Here is a 27,987-nt window from a genome sequence, read left to right on the forward strand (position 1 = left end):
TCACTTGATAAAATGGTGGAATATCGTGAAACATTTCAAAAGGTGAATGATGTTATTGGACAGTCAGGGTATAAACAGAAAATCTGACATCAATTTAAATATTTTTAAGACCTTTTTCAAGACTCTCTCAGTTTATCAAGACCCTACAGGTTCTGTGCAGTCACATGATTTTGATAACACGTCAATATCCATTGGGGTGAGGAAGTTGGCTTTAAAATGCCAAACTGGTACCAAATGAAGAGCCGTTTGGGAGCCAAACAACCAGCTCCACTGAGCTTTGCCAAATGATCTTGATTTCTAGAAAGAGATGAATTTCCCAACACAATGAGCGAGACTGTACAGACATCAGCTGAGGAAATACAGGCAAGAGCAGAGTTGAATTGCCATACGTTTGCAGACTGTGGTTTTTTTAATTCCTGCCTGCCGTAGTTTCACTTTACTTCAACTTTTTTTTTGTGCTTGAATATTCACTACTCTTAGGACACAAAGCTAGCTAAAGAATTAAGATTGTTTTAATTTTTGCACTTTGAATGCTTATCATAGTCATGAACAGCTCAGAACATGGCCTTTTTGGTAACGTCTGTCTGTGCTGAAAACAAAAAGAAAATTGTGGACCAACTTTATAAATTGTTTCAATTTGTTACAAGCAATTGATTTAAGTTTATCAAACTCATATTAACAAGTCGTATTAAGTTAATTTGAGTTGTAACTTATTTAACCGAGTTGAATGACCTTAAATCAAATGCTTGTAACAATTTGAAGCATCTTTCTAAGTAGGTCCACCATTTTCTTTTTTCAGTGTATGCAGAAAACCTTTCTTGCCCCCCATGGGGAGTTCTCCACTGCTGCAAGATGTCACCTGCAAAGAATCTATTGCAACTTCAATTTCTAACCTGTTACATTGGTGACACAGTTTTGTACATGTTTTGTGAAGATAACTGTGTCAAAATGGTCAAGAAAATGCAGACAGTATTTGTTTCTGTAGTATGCAAATATATTTTTTTGAGAGGCTAGCAGTGCTAGCATGAACTGTCCCTGTGCTAGTATTACACAGGGCAAAAGCTTGACTGCAAAGCTGCAAAATCTTGAACTATGTTAACAAGTAGCCTCAGCTCCAACACATTTTTCTCCAACCACTTCTCAGAAAAACTTGAATTTACCCATCACTTGAGATTTTAAGATGCACTGATGGATCAACGGGCCAGGGCATAAACAAATGTAAAGACTGAAGTCCAATATCAAAATCTTACTTGGGCTTAAAACCAAATGTAAAAAACAAAAGCAGTAAAACTTGTCTACAACCTCTGGAGACAAATATGAAAACTGAAAAAGGCTACAGAATTTAAGACATTTTAGTCTTTCATCAAGACTTAAGCTTTGCTAATTAGATTTATCAACCTTTAATACTTTTTAAAACCCTGCCAAAACCCTGTCTGAGTCTTTATATGATGTACCATTAATGAATACTGTAAAAAAGAGAAAAATTGGGAGTGCAGATGGTCAAGTGGTTTAAGGCGCTACCCATGTACACGGGCAGCCTGGGTTCGAATCCGGCTTGTAGCCTTTTACCGCATGTCTCTCCCCACTTTTTTCCCTGTTTCCGAATCTATCCACTGCCCTTCCTCTGTCAAATAACGGCATAAAAAAGCCCAATAATAAATCTTAAAAAAAAAACAAAAAAGAGCAGAACCAAAAATATTAGACACAGAAAAGTGACAGTGTAATTCTGTGGGAAACACTCCTAATCTCCTATTAGAGGGGCCCAACACCCACAGGTAACACGTGATACACAGCTCAGCAATGAGACATCTAACAGAAAATTAGCAATGGTACACATTTAACATTTGCAGCTTTCAATAATAGCTGGCTGACTTCAATTCTTGGCCTGTGGTCTCTAGGTGTAAACAGCTAAATCACTGCTATGCTACTAGATTGCACGATAATTCCATAAATATCCCAGACTCATCAGATCAAGCTAAAAAAATCAATACATCACTATTTTTTACCCTCAGTTAAGACTGTTATCACGTTATTAGAAAGCTATTTTGCCTTTTTAATGTAAATGATACTGTGTCAGTACTGGCGGCCCATCTTCAGCAGTGCCTTTTCAAACAACAGACATACTATGACTTCACTATCAATACTGACTGACTTCCGATGATCCTAACAAGTGGTCTGGGGGCTCGTCATGTTTGTCTCTAATAAAACCATAGTGCACAAAGTGCTGGCTAATCTGATCCGCCTGAGCCAGTATTTTCAAAAGCAGCCAGTGAGTCCATCAGCCAAACAGTGAGACAGGCTGCAAGATAACAAGATAAGCCGGGGTCGGCCTGGTGAGGTGGTCCATGATGAAACACAATACCAACGACATGTGTGGACAAGATGAGCATTCAATGCTGATTTTAATACATTTGACTTTATGGCTTGTTAAACGTGTAATGACCTCTTTAAACAAAGCTCAGCATTTACTGACTGGAGGAGAGAAATGCTGCTTTCCTGTAGTCACAGTTAAGATGCCAGCAATGATTGGATTCCCTTACTATTCTTTTTTGTACATGGAAAGTAAAAAAAAAGGTTGGACCAATGATTGCCTCAGTGGGACACCATCAGCATGCCAAGCCAACTCAACTACACACACTTGCTGCTTTTCCAGTGGCTGGAGCACAGAAATATTCATCGTCCACTTTGCAATTCAGCGTTTGCCTGATCGATGTCTAAAAATCGGAGCCTTTATTGTTATTTTGACCTTGTTTCTGTTGTCTGTAAGGATTTACAGCATCTGTGTGGGTGGGAGACATGTTCAGATGATGCGGAAGAGACCCAATGATGACCTCTTTTGCTCCCTTCACACAGTGTGACCCAGTGCTCAGCAATCAGACCTCTGTGTATCATCCCGAGTTGACTCAGACTAAGGAGCTTAGGGAGGACAGAACGTGCAACAATTAAAAACGGCATCATGGTAAAATGGAGCCATCTTTTGGCCTGCGGACCTCTGTCGCTCACAAGGCCGGGATGTGAGGCATGTTGTTGACTATCGTCACTACTGCTAGATAAGACAACATCAATCCACACTGACTTCAAACTCAGCAAAACTGACCAACTACAGCATCACAGACTGGCCTCTAAAGCTGAAAATGATGAGCTATTTGAAGGTCGTTTTGTTGCTTCGAATATGTATGCTACAACTTTATTGGCAGCTGTAGTAGTTCTGACACCTTCAGGGTAAACTAGTATTTTTGTGCAGACATTTCCTTGGCACTAGTATTTATCGACATAATCTCAATGTTTAAGGTTAATTCTAATTAAATAAAGGAAACTGCCATGTGCTAAAATAGATATTTTGATTACAGTAGCATTTCTTCCTTTATTGTGAGATTAACCAGAGGCTGAGGACTGAGATTTTTATTCCTGCTTGGAAACCACAGCAACTAAAATAGAAGTTCTTGCACCAAATACCTTGTTTTAATTGTCCCAAATGACATAGTCACCTGCACATGGGCTAAATTGAGAAATTGTGTTGAAAAAATGTTCAAATAAAAATCTTGCTACTGAGATTGTGCAATTAAGACAGTGCTCATTTGTTTCCATGATATTTTGATTTATTTCTGTCCTTATGTATCCTTCTATTATTCAGCAGCTTTACGTTATCAACGATTTAAAGGGTTGATGCTTTTCAATGTATTTATGGACAATCCACATAACAGAGTTAGCTCAGTGCTAGCTTGAATCTGGCGTAGTTCTCATAAGGGTTGATCTCTAAAACATGGGGTTTTAAAAAGAATCAAATTATTCAAAACTAGAGCTGCCAGATGAAGTGCATTTTTAAATATTTATTGCAACAGTGCTCATCAGGCATGTCCTCCTCATTTCCACATTCACTATCTGCTTTGTGATCCACAGTGCCATGGTGTTGCTCTGACCGAGGACGAGCAGTCATGCACACTGGGAGTGTCTATAGCCCTGCACAGCCCTGCTCAGCTTGAGACAAGGGGGCAGAGATCACAGTGGAACTGCAAGTTCACATAGGAATAGTATGCACCAGTGAATTATTTTGCCTTTTTGAGGTTGATTTGCCATTCATTTCAATATGATTCCACGAGTTTATTGCTTCTACCACAGGTAAGTACATTATGGCATTAAAAGGTTAATGTTTGCTATAAAGAATCTGTGATTTTATGCAAAATTCTGTGGGTTTTTACCTTAAAAGTTAACTTTTCTTTGACAATTGCTCTACAGTAGCTCTGTGACCCACTGACCTCCTGCTGCAGGATGAGAGGTAATGTTGATTTAGTGATGATTTAGGATTGGGAGTCTGTGTGTTGTGTTGTATTTTGAAGTTGACTGGATACTTTGCAAGTTCTTCCGGCTGTTTGGATTGATCTGCTCTATGTGGATCGACGTGGTTTTGCAGCAGCCAACGCCAATTATAGACCTGCAGTCTATCTCCAATGAAGCGGAGTGGAGTGGTACCTCAGGGACGTGCTGGAGCTGGACTGAAGAGCAGGCAGTAGAAATACTCCGATTAACTAGAGAGGTAGCGCTTTACACTGTGGTACGATTCTTCAGTGGATCATGGCGCAGCTGTTGTATGTGGAAATTGGAGGTTAGACGCACGGTGCTTTTCAACTGAACTAAAAAACTCTGCATATGCCATCCTCAATACCCCAGTATTCCAACTCAAAAACTTAGAAGAGCCCGGCGCCGCCAATCATAAAACATTAAGTGATAAGCAACATCTGCAAAAAAAACAATTTATTAAGTCCATTTCCAAAGGTGATGATATGTTACTGTTGTCTTTATGACTAGTTCCTGTGAAACTTAGTGTTAAAAAGAGTTGGTCACAGCAGGTTTAACTGTAATTTTTTTGGTTTTGCAATCAAAGTTGATAGCATTTATGGTTTAAATATTGTAAAACGTGTTGACATTTGGCATTGAGTACTATAAAGCAGAGTTCTGGGGGCTGAGATGCTGATGCTGGCTCTAAATAGCAGCCTATATGAGCTGTAAATATCGGCCAAATGTGCCTATAAGTTTGTGAAGTTTTGGGCAGGACCAACAGACCTATGTCAGATTAAGTCTTTTTCTTGTTTATCCTCATTATTATAGTTTTAAAGTGTCTTTTAAGGACTTCATTTGATATATCAGTACCGTATCAGTATGGGCTGAAATTAATTTGTTAATATCGGTATTGCAAATATCAGCAAAAATTCAATGCCATGCATCCTTAATAATGTGTTGAAAAATAAGTATTTCAAAACTGCAGGTGCATTTGTGCAGCCATTATGTGCAAGAAGTGTATACTACAATCCAAATGCCATCACTATGCCAGCTAAGATACTGAACATCATCCTGTCTAAACTTAATTTTCTGACAGTAAAGAGCTTTTGTTCCTGTTGGCCTGCAAATAGGTCTAAGTGCAAATCACTACAGACTATGGTAGTGTTAACTGAACTGAGAGATTATATAGGAGGAGGCTAAAAACTATGGTTTAAAATGGACCTTAAACCCATATTCAGATCTGACAGTTCTGTTTGTGTTGTATTGATGATGGTACACTTCATCCCTGGGCTAAAAAAAAAACAATGACACCTCTGATCTGTCAAAAGATTGAACAGCAAGCCCTGATTCACTATTAAGCCCTCTGCCTGGAAGGTAAGGCATTATTTTTTGAGAAAATAAGAGAAACAAAGCAATCTATTTTTATGTTCCCAGGAGCAGAATAAACAAGTTACACAAAAGAAACTTTTGGTGTGGATAAAAAAAGAAAAACGGTACAAGCAGTTATGTAAGGAGATAAAAGGAAGCGGTCGCAGACAGTGCAAAATTGACTGATGTATTCTAAAAGCAGGATATCACACTGCTGTGCATGCTAGTCCAAGAACTGAACCTTTTATAGCATGTTTACTGCAAATTACCAAACAAACACAGTTCCTTTCTGACAGTGCTAGCATGTTACAGCTATCAGGAACATCCTAATATCATAATGCATGGAAAAACCTCAGGGAAGCCCATTTTAATGAAGTCACCCTATTGTCCTTACATTGTAACACCTGAACAGTGATGTATGGAGGATTAAGGACACCTTGGAGCTCTGTCATGGCACTGAAATGATTAAACCAACCTGGAGTTCATAGAAGTGAATGTCAGCTAAAAATAAAATGGCACAGCATCATATTTTTGCAGGACACCCTCATGAGTTAACTCCCTGTTCCTTGTCCTTGCCCTGCCATTTTGCTCTCTATTACTCATGTATGAACTGACACATGTAGCACTCACTTACACAGGGCTGCTAAATTGCCAATTAAATCTCAAAATAACACCAGTCTTGAAATACACATGTCCCCAAAGTGTCAAAGCTTGATTAAAAACGGCTGTTTGGATGATTGTATGCTAATAATATTTGTGCCTTTCAAGTTCGATTAACCCAAAAATGACGTTAGCTGCTAAAATAATAACTTTAGACTGTGATTTTGTGCGTCATTTATTTCAGGAGGCTGAGAGGAGAAGAGAGGAGAAGCTGAACCTGCTGTTAGTGTAGCGGGAGATAAGACATGATAGCGGGGTTAGATTACTCATCTGTTTTTCCCCTCATTCAAAGTTTTTTTTTCTCCAACACACACAAGGTTCTTTAAGCCAAAGTACCCAGAATGCTTTGCAGCTCAAGGTCACCTAAGTCTTCTCTAGCTTTCAGGCTGTCCACCTCCTTTCTATCTTTTCTTATACCAATGCCAAAAATGAAAGAATGGCAGAAATATTCCAGGATCAAATCATCCTGATGCTTCTTTAATTTGTCATTTTAACATCCTGCTTCATATCAAACGGGCATGTTTGCTACCTGGAGAGTTTTTCCTCCATCATTGTGTAACAGACAGTTTAAATATCCTTTATGTACTTAGAATAAATCCCTATTTAATTTAAGCGCTACAATGCAACTTTCTGAAAATTTCATTTCCATTTCATGTTACAAAGAAATCTAAATCCGTACGGATAATCTCTACACCAGTATCAAATTGCACTGCAGTGTCTTTTGCCCTCAAGTGTCATTGAGGGGGAGGGATGCTGTGTGAAGCGACTCAGATGTTTGAACTATTTTTGACTCTTACTGATCGTGCTACACGGCGATAAATATTGCACCGAATGTCTAAGTATAAGAAACTCTCACAAGTACGGAGGAAAGCTTGAACAAGCAGCCAGCTAACGTGTTTGATCTCATCATGCTGCGTGTATTTGGCATGTTTATGCAACAATTTAAACATAATAATTTGTGGGAAATCTTCGACTGAGGAAAAAAAAAATAGCTCCTGAGATTTTCCGAGGGATTTGTTTGTCAGACTGGGACACAATTTGCAGAGCTTAACCCAGAATTACACATTTGACTCTGTTTATATTAATCCCACACTGGGATACTGTAAGGCCAGCAGTGTGCGGCGTCTCTAGAGCCACGTGAACTGAAAATGGTTCGGGAAGGTTTGTTAAAATACTAATTTTTACCTAAAACGGAGCATGTAAGATGGTCTCATTTTTGCGTCACTCAGTAATGGTTGATGAGAGCCAAGATAAAACATGGTTTAACTTTTGGCTTGGTTGAAATAAAGTCAAACTGACTTTATTTAAATCTGCTGACATGAAAGAGAATGATTTGAACAGTCAAATATGAAATTCATGACTGCACACTTTCTGGGACTTGCTCATGGACATTTCATCAAACGTTTTATAATCAGAGCAAATGGTGGTGAAGAGGATATGTTACGTATCAAGAACCCAACTCACCTTGGGCTGCACTTCTACTTCTACCACTTGGTTCTTGTTCATGCAGTCTTTGACGAAGCCCTCCATTTTACTGTTGAACTTCATGAAGATCACGTAGGCGGCGTAGCCCGTCAGCAGCGTGATACTTTCCCACATCGAGATGAAGTTATCCAGGAAGAAGATGATGAGCATGATCAGATCCAGGATGTAGAAAGAGACGTCACGGAACAGCGGCCACCACGTCAGGTTAAGGATCTCCTTGGAGAAGATGGCACACATCCCGATCACAAAGAGGATGTTGAAGACGGCGGAGCCCACGATGGTCCCAATGCCCACGTTGCTGTGCGAGATGAAGACACCAATGATGGAGGTGAAGAGTTCTGGGGCTGAACCGCCTGCCGCCATGAAGGTGGCGCCTGCTACATCGTCTGAAATGGTCAGCTTCTCCGTGATGACTGTGAGAGCTGGGACGAAGAACTCGTCGCACACTATGGCTAAGGCAATGAACATGTAGATCATGCCGAACATGTGGAGGACCACCGCTCCTTGGCGCCTTTCCGCAAGGCTGAAAAGGTCTTGTGGGTACTCTCCTTGGCTCTCATTGCCATCTGCTGTAGATTTCATGGCTATTGGCATGTCGGCTGATGCGTTGGGGTCTGTCTGGGGTTGGGTGAAAAGTAGAGTCCTGTGGGGAACCGACTCTTGGGGACTCTCCTCGCTTTGACCCCCTGAGCTCCAGGTAAAGGCACTGAGGGAGACGGCACTTACAGCCACCAGGCTGAAAACCAACCCTAAGATTCGTACGGGCCTCAGCTTTTTCCGCAGACACCGATGGGCGTGCCGCTTACAGGTGGCGCCCAACATGGGTCTTCTTCGCTCTAGTGAATCTATGCAGGGCTGATCCGAAGCCATGTCTGTGCAGCGTATCGTGTCCTCGCTCTCGAAGGCTTGGTAGGAAGAGTGGGGAGCGGGTTTTTACCGGAGACAGTGCATGGTGTTGTCTTCAGTTTCAAATGAGTTGATGAGATTGTAGGTACTTCCCAGGGTCTGGTTTGCCAAATGATGTCTTCATATTAGCCTCTGCTGGACAATGTCAAAAGAATGAAGAAATTACCAAAAGAACTGAGCTAATATCATGCAATCAAACGTTCTGTTTGTGAGACATGAAGGGTTCATTTTAAGGATGCCGCTTCTAAAAAACTTAATTAAATTGTAATTACATACCAAAGTTAATTTTCTTGTGTCATGAAAATGGTAAAACTCTGCTTCTCTGGTTATTAATACCAATGCAAACCGGCTAACCCTGACCTTTCTCTGTATGAATTAAAAAACAAAACAGATGGATAAACCACTAATCATTGTTGCCCTGGAAAAGTCTGCTACAAGTCAGGACTAATCTCCTCCTGCCCACTGCCCAAAAAAGCTCTTTGTAGAGAGTGAAAGCCCAACAACAATGTACTGCAGACATGTGGAATAATAGCTTCACTGTGCATGTCTAGCGTTTTTAAAATCCTGCAGTGATTTCACTACTTTCTCTTATCTTTTACGAATAAAACAATTCAGATTTACGAATTCTTACGCGTTAAGAACTTATTTTCGTTTCATGGCGACTTTTTTGGCCGGAAATAAAACATCGTCTATGATGAAGATGTGAAGTTATCCACGATGCATTTAAAACGCAGCATGCAGTAAACAGACTGAAAACTTCACAGGCAGATGGTTCCGCTGGGCTAACAATTACTGTCCTCGTCAAAATGGGAAACCTGCAGTTTTACCTTAGAAAACCTCTCGAAATATGAAGGCCGGCGGTGTACGGACATCACTTGGCTGCAGTCAGTGAAAACAGTAAACGCTATGACGCTGCTGCCCAGGTATAAGCAGAGAAAAAACACCACATATCCTGTCCTGTTTGACTTTTTTTTTTTTTTAATAAACGCCTTTCCTGCCACACCAGCTCCTCTGACAACTCTTCTCCCTGTCTGCCCTTCACTTAAGCCTTCGCCCTTTCAGCTGTATCACCTCACAACACACGACAAACCCATCCATCTGCGACCAAAACAGCCCAACATTATAGTTTCCCTGGCGAAGGAAGGCGCGTGACGCGTGGAGAGACTGCACGCGCTGTCATGCCTTACCTTTAACAGAGGCGAGAAAACAGCCGCACGGCACAGCAGCAGGTTGAAATTAGGAAATCCTCTCCGGTGCCCTCTTGCTCTCATTGAGCAAAATGTGACCGGTGTCCGCTTTCCGACGACAGAGGAGGAGCTTTGGAGGGAGGGATGGTGTTGGAGTGGAGGGGGGGACGCTTTTCCAACTGCGCTCACCTCTCTCCCTCACAGCAGCAGCAGCAGCAGCATCCCTCCCGTCTCCGATGAAGAGGGAAAAAAAATGCCTTGCTAATGTATCAGAATAATGTGCTGGGCAGGGCCGACCACGTGAGCCGGCTGGTTTATTAATAAAGCCAGGTAAGGCAGGCAGACAGCGTATCCTTCCCCGCTGGGTGCACGCGGTGGGGGCTTCGGTGATGTTGCATTTTGAGGGAGGAGTTGCCGTGGTTACACAGCAAAGGCTGTATTTCCACTCATTTTTTTCTGTTCTGCTGATGACGGAACAGGTGGATAAGCTTCAGCTCAGAGGCTGGTTTATGTGAACGCCTCAGGTCATTTCAAGGTTATATGCATGAAGTGGTTTCCGTTCTGGGATAACACTGAGGCACAGGCTGCAGCATCACTCCTTTTTAAACTGATGCACCCAGATGGGATTTAAGAGCCTGTTTAGGAGTGCTGGGGCGCCCCTAAATGTCACCTTAGCACCCCTAGAATAGCCCCAGAATACGGAGCAAGTGCCCCACAAGAATTTTCACATCCTCAGTTTACTTTTAATCCCCTGATTTATATCACTTCCATAATAGATGGCAGAGAAACTCAGAATTCAACAAAGCATAAGGTATTTTTTCCAGTGGTTATTATGTGAACAAAGCATACATACACAGAACAGCACCAACACTGAACACTGAACAAGAAAAAACAAAAATAACAAAAGAAAATATTGTTATGGACTTAGTGTTGAATAATGTGATGTGGTGAGGAGCCCTGGCTTATAAGGGATATGTTATTATAGTGTAAGGGGAAATGGATAGCTACTAAGAAAGTATAGTTGTCCTAAATGTCAAAAAGGGGGGGTGTTAATAGACTGATTTATAATATTTATAATAAAGAACAATAATTTAATCAAACATAATAATAGAATAAAATAGAGCAACAAGAATGTAAATAATATTTATTTTAGGCCCCTTAACTTAACAGACATGTAAATTAATAATTGGTAAAAGTACAAAAAGTAGGGATAGTTAATCATGTAGATGTGATATGTCCTTCATGCTTTGTAATATTGTGGTTAAAATATGTCATATTTATGAGTAGACTTATGCTACATAAGTAGGAAAATATTTCTTGTTTTTATGGTTTAGCAGGAGGATTGCATACTTGCAGAGAACTCTACGTGCTGCAGTCGGATGAGAAGCTAAGCACCGCTAAAGGTCTGATCCTTAAATAGCCCTGTTTAGATTCAAGAAAGACTATTACTATGTGTTTTACTTTAAAAAAAACGAACTCCTTACCTTTTTACAGGGGCAGTTTTAGAAACTTGGAACAAACTAAAATAACTCTTCAGCCATAAATCGTAGCCACTTTCTTTTTTCCTCTGAAAGCCCTCCTCTGTGCCGTTCTAATGATGCTATCCATGCCTCTGTAGCTCTCACTGAACGTTTTCTAGCGAACCTGGAACTTGGGTGACTTTTCAGGGTCTTTAAAGATTAAATCCACACCAGTAACTCGGATATTGAATGTATTTTTATCCATTTTATAATCCATTTACTGATTGTTCCTGCAGCTAGCGGCTAATGCTTTCCGCCATATTGCTTGGCTGTTTCCTACAAAGCATTGTGACTGGGCTGTGACAACTGATGGCAGGCTGTTCTGTTGTCATGCTTTTCCAAATAGTGCAAGCATGTAGAAATTGGAGGCGAGAACCTGAATGACTCATAACAGAGAGAAAGAGACAGAGAAGCCGTGATGTGTCCCGATGTGTCACTGCAGACAGGAACTGCTTTGAATAATGACTCATATCCCTGAAGTGTAAGGACTTTTTTGTGAAAATTTTGATATTTTAAAGACTGTCTGTCAAAGGGTGATATTTTTTTTCACTTCTTGGTCAAGAGATTGGAGAACAAAATGACAAGTTGGTAAAAAAAAAAAACCTTAGTCATCATTGTTTACTGTGTTTAATACATAAAAATCTTTGCCCTTTAATATAAGTTTACTTTTTTCTTTTGTCTTGATAGTCCCATTTTTTTTTTAATTCAAGTGGCATTCCTGCAGTACACATATTCTTAAAGCCCAGGTTGTCCTGGAAAAAAGGATGTTTAGAGCACCACAAGGCTGACGTTTTAAAAGATTATTAAGGCAAAAAGTCCAGGCAAGTCACAATGGTTAAAAAAATAGCTGAGGCCTCAGAGGAAAGCAATCATAGCAAGAGAAGAAAAATATTTGAAAGTGTGTCTTTTCAGTTAACAAAGCCAGAGAACTACCTAATTGCAACATATAGACAAATGTGAGCAAGCAGTATTTATCATGTTTTTATTTGAGTAAAAACATAACTCACTGTCTCTGCATCTCAGTAGTTTAGTCTCAACCATTTCAGTCTCAAAGCTAGGTAATAGAAATAAACAATAGTGCTGTGAAAAAGTATTTGCACTCTTCTTCTTACTTCTTGATTTTTGTATATTCGTCACACTTAAATGTTTCAGATCATCCAACAAATTTTAATAATAGACAATAATGGAGTGAATACAAAATGCAGTTTTTGAATTAGTTCATTTATTAAGGGGAAAAGTCTGACTAAACCTGGCCCTCTGTGAAAAAGTAATCGCCCATCTTGGTAAATCATGAATTAGCTGTGATAAGCCACATTTTTTGGAAAGCTGAGTTCAGTTCACTAGCCAAACCCAGGCCTAATTACTGTCAGACCTGTTGAATCAAAAAAATCCCTTAAATAGAGCCTGTCTGAAAAAGTGAAGTAGGTTAAAAGATCGCAAAAAGCAACACATCATACCACGACCCGAGGAAATTTAAGAACAGGCGAGAAACAAAGTCTTTGACATGTATCAGTCTGGAAGGGGTTACAAAGCCATTTCTGTGGCCCAGGAAACGCCAACCTACCAAAACTACTCCATCACAGCACATCCAGAAGGTCACAAAAGAACCCGAAATCTTAAGACGTGCAGGCCTCACTTGACTCAGTTAAGGTCAGCGTTCATGATTCAGCAATAAGAAAGAGACAGGAGAACATGGAAGAGTTCCAGAGCCCAAACCACCGCTGACCCAAAAGAACACAAAGCCTCATTTTACATTTGACAAAAAAAGTCTTGATGATCCCCGAGACTTTTGGGAAAATATTCAGTGGACTGATGAGACAGAAGTTGAAGTTTTTGTTACATCTAGTGGAAAACTAACTCAAAAAGAACATCATACCAACAGCCAAACATGGTGGTGGTAGTGTGATGGTCCTGGACCTCTTGCTCCAATTGATGGAACCGCGACTTCTGATTTCTACCAGAAAATCCTGAAGGAGAATGTCCAGCTGTGAGTTTGTGACCTGAAGCTCAAACACACTAGGGTTATGCAGGAGGACAATGATCGTAAACACACCAGCGAGTACAAATCTGAATGGCTTAAAAAACACAAAATTAAGGTTTTGGAGTGTCCAGATTTAATCCAACTTAAATGCTGTGGCATGATCTTAAACAGGCGGTTCGTGTTCTAAAATCCTCCATTACAGTTGTGGAAAGAAGAGTGGGCCATAATTTCTCCACAGTGATGTGAAGGACTGCCAGTTATTACAAACGCTTGCTTGCAGTGGTTTCTGCCAAGGGTGGCACAACCGGTTATTCGATTTAGGGGGGAATTATTTTTTTTAACATAGGAACTTTTCCCTTTTATACATTAAATAACATTTAAAATCTGCATTTTTTATTTACTTAGGTTAACCTTGTCTAATACTAAAATTTATTGGATGATCACTGAGAACTACTCAGAGATCTACTGTTTTATGGATTTGATATTTCTGTATAGATTTACCTTGCTATGATTAACTTGAATCTAGGGAGACCAAAATTCCTTCCCAGAAAAATTTTAGGACCTTAACACTGTTTTGCATGCTACTTTGTGCAGCCTGGACATCTTATTCATGTTGTAAATACTCATCTAAACTACTGAAAGTGATACAATTCACTTCTAAAGACAGTGGAGTGAGAGAATGAGCAGGAATGCTTCCCAAAGTACCAACTTTTCATCATATTTGTGTTTTTATGGATGAGTTTATTCATTTATTCATTTTTGCGTTGAGTACTGACTGGGAGAGCAGACATGAAAAGGTCATGCATGCTTCACATTCCACTTTGCTTCATTTTAATACGTCGACCAATGCAAAGCTTTCAGCTGACATAAGCATCATCCCTGCAGCCCCCCGGGTTGCCATGTTTCCCCTTCATGTCAGAAAAAGCCTCCCAGCCACTTAGCATTAGTCCACGGGCCAAACCCTGCTGGATAAACACAGACACGCAATCTCTACATAGTGTGACAAAGTATGTGTGACACTAATGGCCTGGTGCTGTATGATAAATCATGATTCACTGACCTCATTGATTGGCTCCTCTCCTCTGCTCTGCTCTCATCTCCTCTCCACTGTAGCTGGCCCTTGTTACCTAACAGGAAACACAACGGACAACAGCGTTAACTTGATTTACCTCACATCATCAATACTTGGATGTTTCATAACCACAATCCTTTATGGTCCATGTTTTCTTTTCCTCCTAAAGCAACTGATTCGCTCATGTTTGGTGTCTTCTGAAGCTCTGTTCTCATATTTATCACGCTTTTAGGATTAGATGGTCCTTTATCATTTTTGACACAAAATCTAATGACGAGATCAATAGCCCCGCCACATTTGACAGGTGAAACGTCAGTGCCCACAGCCCACTAGCATAGCTTAGCATTAACAATAAGAGCTAGCCTTACTTGTACACAAACTGAAATTAAATTATTGTTTTATGAGGGTTTTTGTGTTGGACAACATCATGGCTGGCAGCGGTGACTTTCTGAAGTGTTACTAATGACCTGAACATGGCAGGCAACCATGCTAACTAACTAGCTGGCCTTCTGTACAGCCTTCAATTTTTGGGATAAAAATGTGTGTTTAATGTTGCATTCTATATCCAGGGATACACAGGGGCATATTATATATATCAATCCATATCAACCAATATTGGCCAAATAATGTGGCATAATGCCGTTTAACCCACTGAGTGACAGAAAGTTTGAACTGGTGACAGAAATCAGTAAAGAGTAAGTGTTAAACAGCCTTATTCCAGCTGAAAAGTGCTCTCTTTTTAATAAGCCCATCTTGATGATGTTCACCGAGGTCAGTCCGGACCATCAGCTGATGGAATATATTAATAGAAATGTTTTGAGCCGTAACAGCATGTTAATAAAGACAAAGCGGGGTTGTTATCGTAGCTACCACAAGCATTTAGTCGGTGACGAGTATAAGCTAAACCCCACCCCATTCTGCTTCCACTTACCTTACAGGAAAGCTAAGACCTTAAATTTCAGCAGGTCATCCATGCGATAAAATAATAACCAAGGTGACAAGGCATGTAATGACAACAGATTGTGTTTAAAGTTGTACATATTATCCTGCAATGTCTAAATAAAATGTCTGGTTTTATAGAGAAAGACCAAAATTGGCCAAATCCATCAATATTTATCACTGATTAAACATAGCAGCCTTTGTAAGTCAACATGATTCGGTTAAATACAGCCTAAGTTATTTCCATGAATGCTTCATGAAGCAAGGATATCCAATATTATAATAGTTTATACACCATAGTATGAAAGTTAAGAGCTGTACCGTGTGAGATGTATTAACAATGTATTAACAAAACTTAGAAAGTTTGGTTTTGCTATGTATTGATTCCTTCATTTTTTTTAAGGTGCAAATAAAGAAAAAAAAACAGTAATAATAATTGTAAACTCTAGATCAAAATTGAACGAAATATGAGAAGGAAAGATATGAGAAACAATGGGTAATAATAATAATAATTATAATAATAATAATGATAATAAAAATAACAAACTTTTAATTAAAGTGATTGCAATATGGGGAGAAAATATCTCAAAAGAAAGGGGGTAATAATAATTTAAAAAATCAACAGTAAGGATAATAATAATAATAATAATAATAATAATAATAATAATAATATAATCATCATCATCATCATAATCATAATCATAATCACATTTCAAATAATAAAAATGCCTGATTAACAAAAAAGCAGATAAGGAGATGGAAAAAAACAAACAAAAATGAATTAAGTCATTGATTTGTTTCACATCATCTAACCTAATGTGACATAATAATAATAAAAATAATAATGACATTTAAGATCAAATCTGAAATAGTAAAAAAAAAAATGTATGAAAAGCAAACAAACAAACAAACAAACAAAGAAGAAAGAAGGCTAAATTTTTATTGTGAACATCAGTGTTGGTATGTAGGTACCAGCCCTAATTTTCATAATCTGTGCATCTGTACTGACATCGTTTTGTCTAATAAATCATAACTCAAGTTCTGCAATCTGGTCTACCTTGAATTCAGATAGATTTATTTCATTTACTTGTTAAATATTCATCAAGTTGTATTACATCCATAATGTCTTGGTCTTTATGAAGTCAACTGCTAATACATCTATGATACCATTTGGTTTGTGATTAAACTTAACAACAGGTTGTCATTAATTTTAATCATGAGGTGAAGCTTGGACGTCACTCAGCCTGCTGTGAATAAAGTTTAACATCATCTCTGGCTGTAGCCATCATCTCCAGCTCAAAAAAACCTTCAGAATGATCCATGTGGATCTGTTCTCCACCTAAAACCCCAAAAGAAAGCCTGCATTGCACACCTAATGTGCAGCATTTGAAGAAAAAGGATTATGGAAGTCACTGGCTGAATCTTAAACTCCACACTCACAGACTGGGAGCCACAGGCTCCATGAGTGTGTGAGTTTTCAGAGCTGTCCTGCTGTGAAATCATTAAGTGTGTGAGGGATCCAGTGTGGATTTCTCAACGTGAATTACACACTTCCTGTGATGCCGCATATCTTTAGACATTACTGTGGGACTTACCCAGAGTTAATCAAACACTAATCTAACCTAATCGTCTAGATTATCTGTTACTTCTGTGAACATTTATAGCAGTGGTTTTTTAACTGGTCAGCTATAAGAGCCCACCAACTCCTCCTTAAGAGAAGTCACGACCCACATTTTTGAAAATATCAAATTTTCAATGAAAATGTTGCAGTGTGGACCCTAAATAGAGAAACGAGACATGGAGAAACAAAGACATTAAAATGTACATCATTACAGAAGGATTTGCATGCATACATTTATTTCGCTTCAGTTTCTCTAACAATTCCCTAGTTATCTTAGGAAAACCAGCTTTATTGTCCAACAATAAAAGAAGATAACTAGGTACAAACCTGACAAAAACTGAAATTTACTCATCATCAAAAGGAAAGCTAAAAAAAAATCCATGTATGGATCTTATTAAGATCAATTTAGGACTTCTGTAGACCTTTTGCCAATTTTTTTCCAAACACACTTTTGTGACCCACTTTTGGGTCCCTAACCACCAGTTGAGGACCACTGATTTATAGCACATTTTAAAGTATTAATATTATTACTTTTAAGTCTGCTTAAATATAGTGTATTGATATATCAATACATACATTAAGGTGGATTTTTACTCACTGTTGAATGGCTTATCTTACTGTGATGCAGCATGTGACATCATGATATTGTGTCCCATTTCTACACGATCAGGGACTCATGGACTCACCAGACGCCTTGAAAGTCTGTGAAAGTTCAGTGCTTTGACTTTTGGGAGGAAACTGGGATTAGGGCATTGAAAGCTTAACAACAAATTTATTGCATTGAGATAAATCCAGGAGTTATGGAGTTCGATAGGGTTGGTTGGGAGTAAAATAATAACATTTAGGATGTTATTGAAGCAGTTGCAACTCGGAGAGCCTTGCAAACATTTTGGTTTCCCAAAATGTAACATGCAAATTGTGTCAACAGCCATGTTAACATTAGGCTATATTGTAATTTAGCTGTTGCTTACGTATTAGACGTATTTGAAAACAACAACAGTGGGAGAAAGTAACATAATAGTCAGCAGAAGTAGAAAAAGTACACATCTACTGTACTCAAGTAAAAGTACAGTTCCTCTGGTTAAAATATATTTAGGTAAAAGTAAAAAGACTGGTCTATAAATCTGCTCAAGTAAAATTAAAAACCAGCAACATTCTTAGAGAATTGACTAACTTGAGGTCCAAGATCCCTTAGAGCCTAGTTTGCTCTACAAAATTGCATTTGCATGCAACTAAAATAAAAAAATAGACTTATTAATTAGTTTGTAAAAAGGTCTTCAAGAAAGAAAAACTTGTGTAGTCTTATTTTCTTAGCCTTTCTTCAATTAAACTCAAAATGTATGTTGAATTTTACAGTAATATATAACTTTTGTTATCTGTATGTTTCTTGGGGGTTCAGCTTTTTTTGGATACAAGAGGATGTGCTCTTAGGAAAAAGGTTATGAATCACTGTCTCATGCCCTATTACCACAGGACTAGTATTACCTAGAGACCTCTGATAATTTGTAATTATCCCGCAGGACGTTACAGACCACGTCTTTAATTTGTGGAGTAAAAAATTCCAGGGCAAATAACCTACGATACTTAAGCACACACATAGATTCACAAGTTCACAAATTTAGGGTGGTAATTATGATTTTTTACAGTCCATTCTGCTTTTTCTGTTCCTTTTTTTAAATAAACATAGTGTTTCTCTTTTAGTCAAATTCAGCTTATGTGTAAAAATGCCTTTATTTTACTTATCCTGTATATTGAAACTCTGCTGTCCGAGAGGGTGTACGCACACCACTGCTCTGCTCTATAGGGCATACAAAAGCCTTGATGCCCACGTAGCTAACCTCATGAAAATCTGCCAAAATATTCACAGGTTACCATAGGAAATGTGTCAACAGGAGTATTTATAAAACACCAGCATCCAGGGAGTCATGTACCCCCTTTGTTAGGAGGGGGCAGGCCTGGATAGAGCAGAGTGTATGACATCAGATGCAAAAGTTTAAAATCTGACACATCAGATTTGACAGTGTAAATATTCTGTCAGCCCTCATTTACATATTAGAATATTTCATATATTGGGGTTTTGGACTGTTGCCACAATTAAATGCACCACCTATAACTCAAAGATTTAAAGTTTTTAGATGACATAGAATAATAAGTAGTCTGAATAGTTATTGTAAACGCTATTGTAGCTGTCACACAACTTTGCATGTGTTGACAGAAATAGCTACAGCTTTCATTGGCTGTCATAGTTTCTACAATATTTAATCATTTATGCGTACACATCTCTAATCAGTGCGTGATTATCACACAGTGCACTCTTAGATCCGTCAATACTTTTGCCTATCAAATGGGATCCCATCCAGGCTGTCAGCTCTTTTTCAACAATGGCCGCCCCAGCGCTCACGCAGCCACACCACCTCGCTGACCACCCCCCTCATCTGGCTGCATTTCCAACATAAAAGTGATGACTGGTCGCAGGTCATGTGGGTTGTGGTGGGGAGGAAGGGGGTTTGGCAGGGTGGTGGGGGGTGATGGCGGCAGTTGTTTTGATTTGTCTGAAATCTGTGCTGCGACAAAAACAACAGAAATTTCCATGCCAGCCCTGCCCCCCACCCGGCCCGTCCTCGCTTCGGCCCGGCAGCTAAATCCGAGCCATTGTGTCCCACATAGTTGTATGGATTTGTCAGCAATGAGGCAGGGGCAGTGGGGGGTAGATAGGGTGATGATAACCAAGCAAGTTTTTCCGGTGTAGAGAGGGGAACAATTGACTGGAGCAAGGTATTGAATGAGCTCTAATAAACAAGTGATTTTTAATAAGAACTTACGTTAAAAGCCGTTTGGTCCTATAGATGAGGAAAGCATTAAAAATGGAGAGTCCCTCGATAAGCTTTTTCTAAGAGACTTTCTCTGGATTAGATGTTGAAAGCCTCATATTAGCAACCCCCCTCCCGCCACCGCCACCACAAGTCTGTACAAAGAGGCTTGGACAGACCACCTGCCCCCTAGGAAAATACAGTCAGCAAAACAAAATGGGAGCAGGCACCAATGGGACGTTTGGATAGTTGAACCAATTAGGCCTTTACAAGAGCTGAGTAAATATATTTAAAACAAAACAAACACCCTGAAGTGAGAATTCTCAGAGACGACGGGGGAAAATCATTTAAGATGAAAACCAGGGGTAGATAGGAAAGCTCTTAAGAGATTAACACATAGATAATCCACGGGTAGGTCTGATCACTAAGTGTTGGAGCTGATTAGGCTTGAGCTCTACGTGTGAAAGTGAGACGCTTCTTTAAGACCCCTTCTCAACTTAATGTTAATGCAAATCTAAAGTTCAGCCTGGATTTTGGAAAGAGACCATCCTAGCCCCCCCAAAAAGGGGAATTAGACTATTTGAAATTTTCATAACCATGTCCATCTTCTCAGCCTTACACTCGTGAACTGCTTTTGTGATTAACTATTGCCCAGAACTTATTTTGGTTCAGTTGGAAATTTCTCTGTACACTGCAACAAAAAATTAAATGCTGTCTTCCTTAAGCATAGTGGTGTTTTAAGCTAAATGTGAATGCATTAGTGCCAATTTACTCATAATAACAATACCAACATATTATGCTATACATATTATACTCAAAACAATGACCTCCATATTTTTTTATATTATAAATATATAATTTAAAGGTGAATGCTATGTTTAACTTATTGAAATGACTTTAAACACAATTTCTGTCCGTACATCAGTACCTCCAAAGGTACTGATAATCTTTATTTATCTGAGAGCAATCGATGTAGTAGAGCGTTTAGTGGAGAGTCATCTGTTAATCCAGCACCAGTTCAACCAAGACACCGGTTACATCAGACAAAATATACGACAAAAAGATGACATGTAAGTTAAATCTAACGGCATTATTTATCTATTAGAGTGTAAGTGAACCCCCAGCTCAGAGCTGACTCCGCCCACTTCAAGATTTCAAAAACAGTGCACAGAAAGTGAGCAGTTTGGTACTGAGAGGAGGGAGGGGAGAAGGACGGGGTTTTCCAGATGAAGCGGAAGTGACCGTGACTCTGCTTGCTAGAGAGTGACAGAGTCCCACAGCACTGCTTCCTCAGAGCGATCTTTTGAGGTGGAGGAGTTTTCCCCTCCAGAGTCCCCTGAAGCAGGCTATAGTGTGGTGGTGAACCGTGGTGGTCCTGAGAACTACCTGTTTGGGCCGTCTGCTCCACCACCGGCGTTACTGAAGCCGGAGCTCTCAGAGCCGAAGTAGTGCAGGTGCAGGCAGGAGATGATGGGAGTGGTCTCTGAATGGTAAAGTTAGTTAGAGACGGTGACGTTCTACCTTTCATATAGAGTTTGTGACGTAGAAACCTACTGATGGTGGGTTCTTACGTCACATAAGCCCCGCCTTCTCAGAGAAGATTTTTCAAAGCAGATGTCCGTTTGAGCTAATTAAAAGACGTAAAATGAAGATTTTTTTATCAGTTTGGTGCAAATGTCAGAAGTAACAGCAGCATTAATGTGTTTTAGCATAGTTCACTCAGATACCTAAGTGTTCAGCTGAAAAAAAAATGTGTTCACTACTTTAATTTATTCATATTTGTTTTGCCCCCCTTAACTAATCTAAAAACGCTACTTTATGATCATTTAAAATGTGATTTCAGTTTCTAAAGTCCTGCTTATGGATTTTATTTGTTATAAATGAGCTCTAGTGGCCTAGCTAAAAAACCTGCAGTGGGCCATGGCCCACACTTTGGGTGCTATGCTTAGCTGTTGATTTCAGGGAATATAAATTGAGTTTATTCAGTCTTAGGCCTAGTAAAGAGCGCTAGCATGCTAACGTTTGCTAATTGCAGAGTTGGTAGAGGTGATAAGATGTGTGTGTGTGTGTGTGTATGGCTTTTACCTAAAAGAACCGACAAAAGTAATGAGTGAGTGAGACCTGCTGAAGTTATAAAGGCGTCTCTCGTTAAGCTCTCAGTTAACCATTGTAACATATGCTTATTTTACTTTCTGTGTGAGAGATTTGGATTAGTTCTCGTCTTTTTTACAGCAACAGCATGATCTTTTCAGCTTCCAGTGGAAACAAGGCAACTAGAGATTTTAAACTTGGCTCCAGAAATGTTAGATGGTGTATTTACATGATTTAAAGAGGTATACTTAATTTATCATTGCATAGATATCTGTAAAATTAGTTTAGAATAAAAGCAGTTATAAAGTGTGATGTGGGCTTAAATGTAAGGGTACATTTACAGAAACTTCCTTAAATGTGAATTTGTTCATGAGTTCTTTTGTGCAAGTCGTACACTTGAACCACCACTATGGATGGTGCAGTCTGCATTGTATTGTGCCAAAAGTAAAACATAGAGTATGTATGAAATGTCCAGAGCTGTAAATCTCACCTTATTTTTACCATTGAGAATATGAATTGTTTAGTTTGTCAGCAAGGTCAACAGGAAAAAAAATAAAGTCCATAGTAATTAGCTTAAGGGAGGCATATCACCATCTACCACAATGCTTCCATCAATAAATCAATACTGCTGCTGTGCATTTATATTGAGACAAGGACAATAGCTCAGTTAAAATGCCTCACTGAGCTATAACTGTAGCTCAACTTCATTATGCATGTAAACTTACTGAATGATGTCGCCCACTAGTTTCTCAAGATTGCTTAATAAAGTCCAATGACGCTCAACTAACTTTTTATATAACATGTTGTACAATAACCTGTGTCAAAGTTGTAGCTGAAGGATAAGAGTCAGCCATGCCAGTGGTTCCCAAAGAGGGAGTCAGGCCCCCCATGGGGGCACAAAACACTGGAGGGGGGCCGTGGGATGCTTTCCAATAAACAGACAACACGGTCTTTGGCTGCAGGGTACAAACATCTTTACTTTCTCCCACCTGCTCAAGATTAATATTCCTGGGTATTTCCTGCTCGACTCTTATGTTGACTCTCCCAACTACATGAGAAATTTTACTGGGGGACCTGGTAGGAAAATGGAGAGGTGTCTGGCTGCAGACCCTACATCTCTGACGGCCACTTCCACAGGCCATTCATCTGAGACGCTGTATATCTCAGGCAGGAAGTGCCGTAATTTGTCTGTAAAACGTATATCAAGGGTTTTTTTTTTAAACTCAGCTTTATTCATAAACAAAGTCTGGCAGTCATATTCATAAAATAACCACATTAAAAACATTACAACAACTCATAACTACAACCGAGAAAAAGGTCAGAGGTCTAATCCAAAACTAAATTATGTATAGACCTGTTTTAGAAGTAGTCACACAAATGGTGGCTCACTTTCAGAGTTATTTTTTTGGCTATTTTTTATTTTCAGTCACATTTTAGTCATTTCTGGACTTTGTAGTTTTGTTCTAGTTTTAGTCAACAAAAACACAAAAACATTCTAGTCTAGTTTTAGTTCATTAAAAGTCCTTACATTTTAATCTTTACTTTCAGTCCATGTCTTTATTCTCTTGCCTGAATCTGGCAGTTTCTGCTTTCTACATCTGAGAGGCAGAATAGCTACACATACATTGTATTTTAACAGATTTTCCCTCAGTGGTGAAATATCATGGATTGTGACTGTCTGACGAAAAATAAATTACATTTTATTCTAGTTTTAGACATCGTGATGAAAATTGAACTTAATTTTGGCCAGTTTAAGTCATCGAAGATCTATTTTTGGCTAGTCTTAGTATAGTCTTTCTCGTGGAAAAAAAAGTGTATCAACGAACATTTCAGTCATAGTTTTTAATTAATACTGCTCACTTTAACTTTGTTAGCTTGAGCTAACACTAATGTAGCCATGCTTGCTACGTAATAAACCTTAATACATAGGGTAGCTTTGGCAATGTGAGCTTTAGAAAATGTAGCTACATAGATAACAGATAAGTAGCTTATGTAGGTGCTTTATAAGCTTAGCGTTAGCTAAATTAGCTACGTAGCTACATTATCTGCATAGCTCACGCAGCTAATGGAACAGCGTAAGCTAGTTTAATGTAGCAGCTAATTAGCTGCGTTCGAATGTTTTCAAGGAAGACAAGCTTTTCTTGTAAGCAGACTGTTGACTCTGGTTTATTAAATATTTTGCAATCAAGTTTTCAGGTCAGGTTTTTAATTTTTGTGCATCCTAAGCCTTACTTTAACCTTTAACCCAGAAGTTCAATCTGATTTTATTCTGAAAGTTCTAGCGTGCATTTCCGCTCTGAGACATACGGCGTCTCAGATGAACAGTCTGCAGACACACCGTCTAGGGAAAATGTGCGAGTGAAGGCTCTGTGAATACGTTTGCATCTTACCTCATATTGTTGCAGAAGGAAATGCCACCAAAGTAATTTGGATTCATCCTCTGGGAATGCCTACACAAAGAAAGAATACAAACTCTGGATTTCAGTATTGAATCATATTGTACATTGTTTGAAACGAGTGAACACTTTTCAGAGCATAAAAAGAACATTGATCTTAACTCCAGTGTGTTCTAAATAGAAGGCATGGGTGTGTTTTGGTGTGGTTAAATTAGTGCAAGTTTGTAAGGAGGATAACCTAAAATATATAGCCTAGATTTTTTTAAATAATTGCATCCCTTTATAACCCAAGTATACATTGGAAATCAAGAAACTGCAAGATTAAAACCTTTACATATACATTTTAAGCTACATCACGTATTAGAGTAGAATACATTATCTTAAATAGATTACTCTGCAGGGGTCACAACCTTTGCCATAATAAAAATCCAATCAACCTTTGTCTTTTGTGACCTTTACGCTTTTAACTATAAAGAGAGAAAGTATAGGATAAAAGAGTTGCTATAATCCTCCATTTTTTGGGTAAAATTAAACAAAAATATGTGTTTTTTGTTGATGCTGTCATTTAAAAGTATGATGTGATGAAAGGCAGCATTGATACAGGATGTGGGCTGCTTTATAAGCCTAATCCTTATGTCAACAGCCCCACAGATGGGCTGACCTGCTGCGCTACAGGGATGAGGTTTTGTTTTTTCCTCAGGGGAGGGTGGAGGAGGAAGAAGTTGAAAATCTTTGCTGTCTGTCTGGTCATGACAGAACAAGAGAGATGGGGAGTGAGATAGCTTGTGCAAAACCCCCAGACAAGTGGGGGAAAAAAAAGTCGAAAAATGTTTCATGCTCTGATGTCATTAGGAAGGCGAAAGCAGAGCTGTAATCCTATTTTAATCGCAGTGGATTTATTAAACAGGAGCAGCAGGTTTAAATCTCAGCAGATTACACAGAAGGCCCAAGGAGATGTGGAGAGGGGGGTGGGGGGGGGTCGGAGGGTCGGGATGGGGGCTTGCATAATCAAGTGCACTTAAGGTGATATGGTTCCTCTTTGGCTGGTCAAACTAATTGAGGAGGAGAGGCCATCAAGTCAGGTGGCGTCACAAAAACATCTTCGAACTGATCCTGATTTAATCAATTATTGGATTGAGATTGAAACAAAATATTCCAATGAGACGTCTTTTAGAATAATTATGTCTGACAAGATTAGGACAGACCGCCTGCAGATGTTACTAATTATTTGGACATGAGCGCGCGTTTGCCTCAGTGTCCCATGGAGTCAGCGTAAATCTCTTTGGCATCCTTTGTGATGGACCTTGATTCTTGTGAAGAACGGGTTAATCCCAGGTCGCTTCACATCTGGACTTAATCAAATCTATCCTTTAACAGACCATGTAGAGCGAGCTCGGACCTCTAGAGGTCACCAGTAATGAAAAATATTCAATCAGAGAAACAATGTGGGAGTTATTCATCGCTCATATCAAAGAGTGTCATGCATTCATGCAACATGTCCCAGGAAAAATGGACAGATTATGTGGCTGTTATTTCATCTGACCAAACGAACCCTATTAAAAAAGTTTAATTTGATGTAAATTGGTGCACCAGTTCTAAAAATCATTATCAGATTTAAATGTTCTAATGTTTACATTAGTAAGTAGTGAAATTAATCATTTTTCTAGTGATATGTTCATTTTAATGTCGAGATAATGAACTCAACAAAAAACAGCACTGTGTCCTAAGTTAAGCTTAAAACCAGACAGTTTCATGGCCTTAAAAGGGATGCCAGCACACTGTACAGAGCCTTGTGTTGTCACTGAACTTTGCCACTGCCAAATGCTTCATCTAAAAAGGATGCCAAGCTCACCATCTGTTGGCTGAGCCTGGCAAATGTCTGTCTGTCTGTGACATAGCACCTCTTTCATAGGGAGCCATTTTGAGCTCTTTCTATTTTAGAGTTATTTATGTGTATGCTGCAGATTTTTGGACCTAATTATTTGTTGTCTGCATGGACCTTTGTGGATTTTAAACAGTTTTTGATTAATTGTTTTAAAACATATAGTATATTTAGGGTGGTCAAAATTAATCATATTGATCACAGTCAGTTAAGGTCCATAATAAGTGCATTAACCTTTATTAACAGCGATTAACTGCAGCATCTCCACCACAGCTCCTTACTGTCTTGTTCCATTTAAAAACTCACTGATAGATAGACCAGTCAGAAGTCATCTGCACCCTGTAATATCAAACATCTACCTTTTTATTCTTTCCTTATTTATGTTACAATCCATAACAAGTTCCTTTTTCAATGGTTGATTTCATGATAAAAATATGATCTACCTATAAAAGCAGGAAACTAAATACTCTTTTTTGTTTACTGAGGTGGAAAAAATACACAATTGTTGTACTCAAGTAAAAGTCCAGTTACTCTGGTTAAAATGTACTAAAGTACAAATAACGCCCTGGTCTACAGATATCTACTCCAGTAAAAGTAAAAACTGTTTAAAGTTTACTTGAAGTGCTGAGTAGATACTGAGGAGTTGTGCATTAACTCAGTAGATAACTTCACTCATGGTGCAAATTAATTTCAAATGCAGAACTACAACAACAATCCCCTGGAAATGTGACCAAAAGAACCCAAGAAGGAATTACTTTACAACAGTTAAAACAAAAACACACACACACAAAAAAACAAATATAAAACAGATATAAACACTCTGCCCACTGTATAAGTACAATTTCTCTGGTTAAAACTCACGTAAGTAGATGTAAAAGTGCTGATTTCAAAATGTACACAAAAAAAGTAAAAGTACCAAAAAAAATAACTACAGAAAATCTAAGATTAATCTTGATTAAAATTTGTAATCTACTGACAGCCATAAGCTCATTGCATCAGATTTTGAAAGTTGAATACAGCAAACGAATAACTAATTTGAAAAATTAAGCTTTTTGAAGCAAACACTAAAAAAACAACAAATAACTGGTCCTTTTGAGATATTAATGAGAACACTGCTATTGCTAAAAATAAATAAATAAATTTTTAAAAACATCATACCAAAGAAAAGTTTAACATATAATAGGCTTAACAAAGGAGAAAACAACTGTCAGGCCATCTTGTTTACAAGCTCCTATAGCTTCAAAAGGATGCTTTGTTTTCCATTTATCATAGATAACTGCATTGAAATTCAATGAAATAAATTTTTGGGTGTATTTGGATATATTTTTACATTATCCACATAAGTTGCTAATGTTTTTAGCAGGTCAAAAAGTTTGTGAGACGGACTTTACACTCGCAGTGCTTTTTGTAAACCATATGTGCTCAAACGTAGCATAACAATGGCGCCATCTACCGGACCTGCACATAAAATGCTTGTCCCGGATTAAATTCCACTTACCTACTGTTCCTTTGCCGTTAAAATAAGCGACGTCTTTTAACGACGATAGAGGAAAGATGGACTACAATATTCCTTTTAAAATAGGTTCACTTGACCGTCACCAAGGAAACCCCACAGGTGCAGTTAATTCCGGGTTAATAAGTTAGGACACGAGCCATGTCGGCTCGACAAAGCAGAGCGCGAAAAACTGAAGCGTCATTCACTACACTCAGGCTTTTTGTGAAAAGCCCTCTTGGCCAAGATTAGAGCAATTCTCTCAAAGTTTGGTTTTAAAGAGGAATGTACCACTGCGC

The 27,987-nt window shown here is 38.8% G+C and overlaps 1 protein-coding gene and 1 long non-coding RNA gene across 5 annotated transcripts in view; both read right to left on the minus strand.

Moving 5' to 3' along the window:
* Positions 1–10,019, minus strand: part of LOC121504713 (sodium/potassium/calcium exchanger 2-like) — a 76,843-nt gene extending 66,824 nt beyond the window's left edge. For 3 of the 4 annotated variants that reach the window (XM_041779738.1, XM_041779736.1, XM_041779734.1), the window contains exons 1-2: positions 9,885–10,019; positions 7,771–8,832 (exon numbers count right to left, since the gene is read on the minus strand). In XM_041779738.1, the coding sequence (XP_041635672.1) occupies positions 7,771–8,661 (891 nt within the window). In that variant the 5' untranslated portion in view covers positions 8,662–8,832; positions 9,885–10,019. The remainder of the gene's footprint in view (positions 1–7,770; positions 8,833–9,884) is intronic. The other variant, XM_041779735.1, reaches the window with a different exon arrangement.
* Positions 10,020–14,017: 3,998 nt separating this feature from the next.
* On the minus strand, positions 14,018–27,984 carry LOC121504978. Its single transcript, XR_005991496.1, has 4 exons — positions 27,695–27,984; positions 24,309–24,368; positions 14,446–14,512; positions 14,018–14,350 (listed from the first exon to the last, which is right to left on the minus strand). It is a non-coding gene; the product is annotated as an uncharacterized LOC121504978 (long non-coding RNA).
* Between the last annotated feature and the right edge of the window lie 3 nt (positions 27,985–27,987).

The sequence above is a fragment of the Cheilinus undulatus genome, linkage group 22, assembly GCF_018320785.1.
Source record: "Cheilinus undulatus linkage group 22, ASM1832078v1, whole genome shotgun sequence".
Classification (NCBI taxonomy): domain Eukaryota; kingdom Metazoa; phylum Chordata; class Actinopteri; order Labriformes; family Labridae; genus Cheilinus; species Cheilinus undulatus.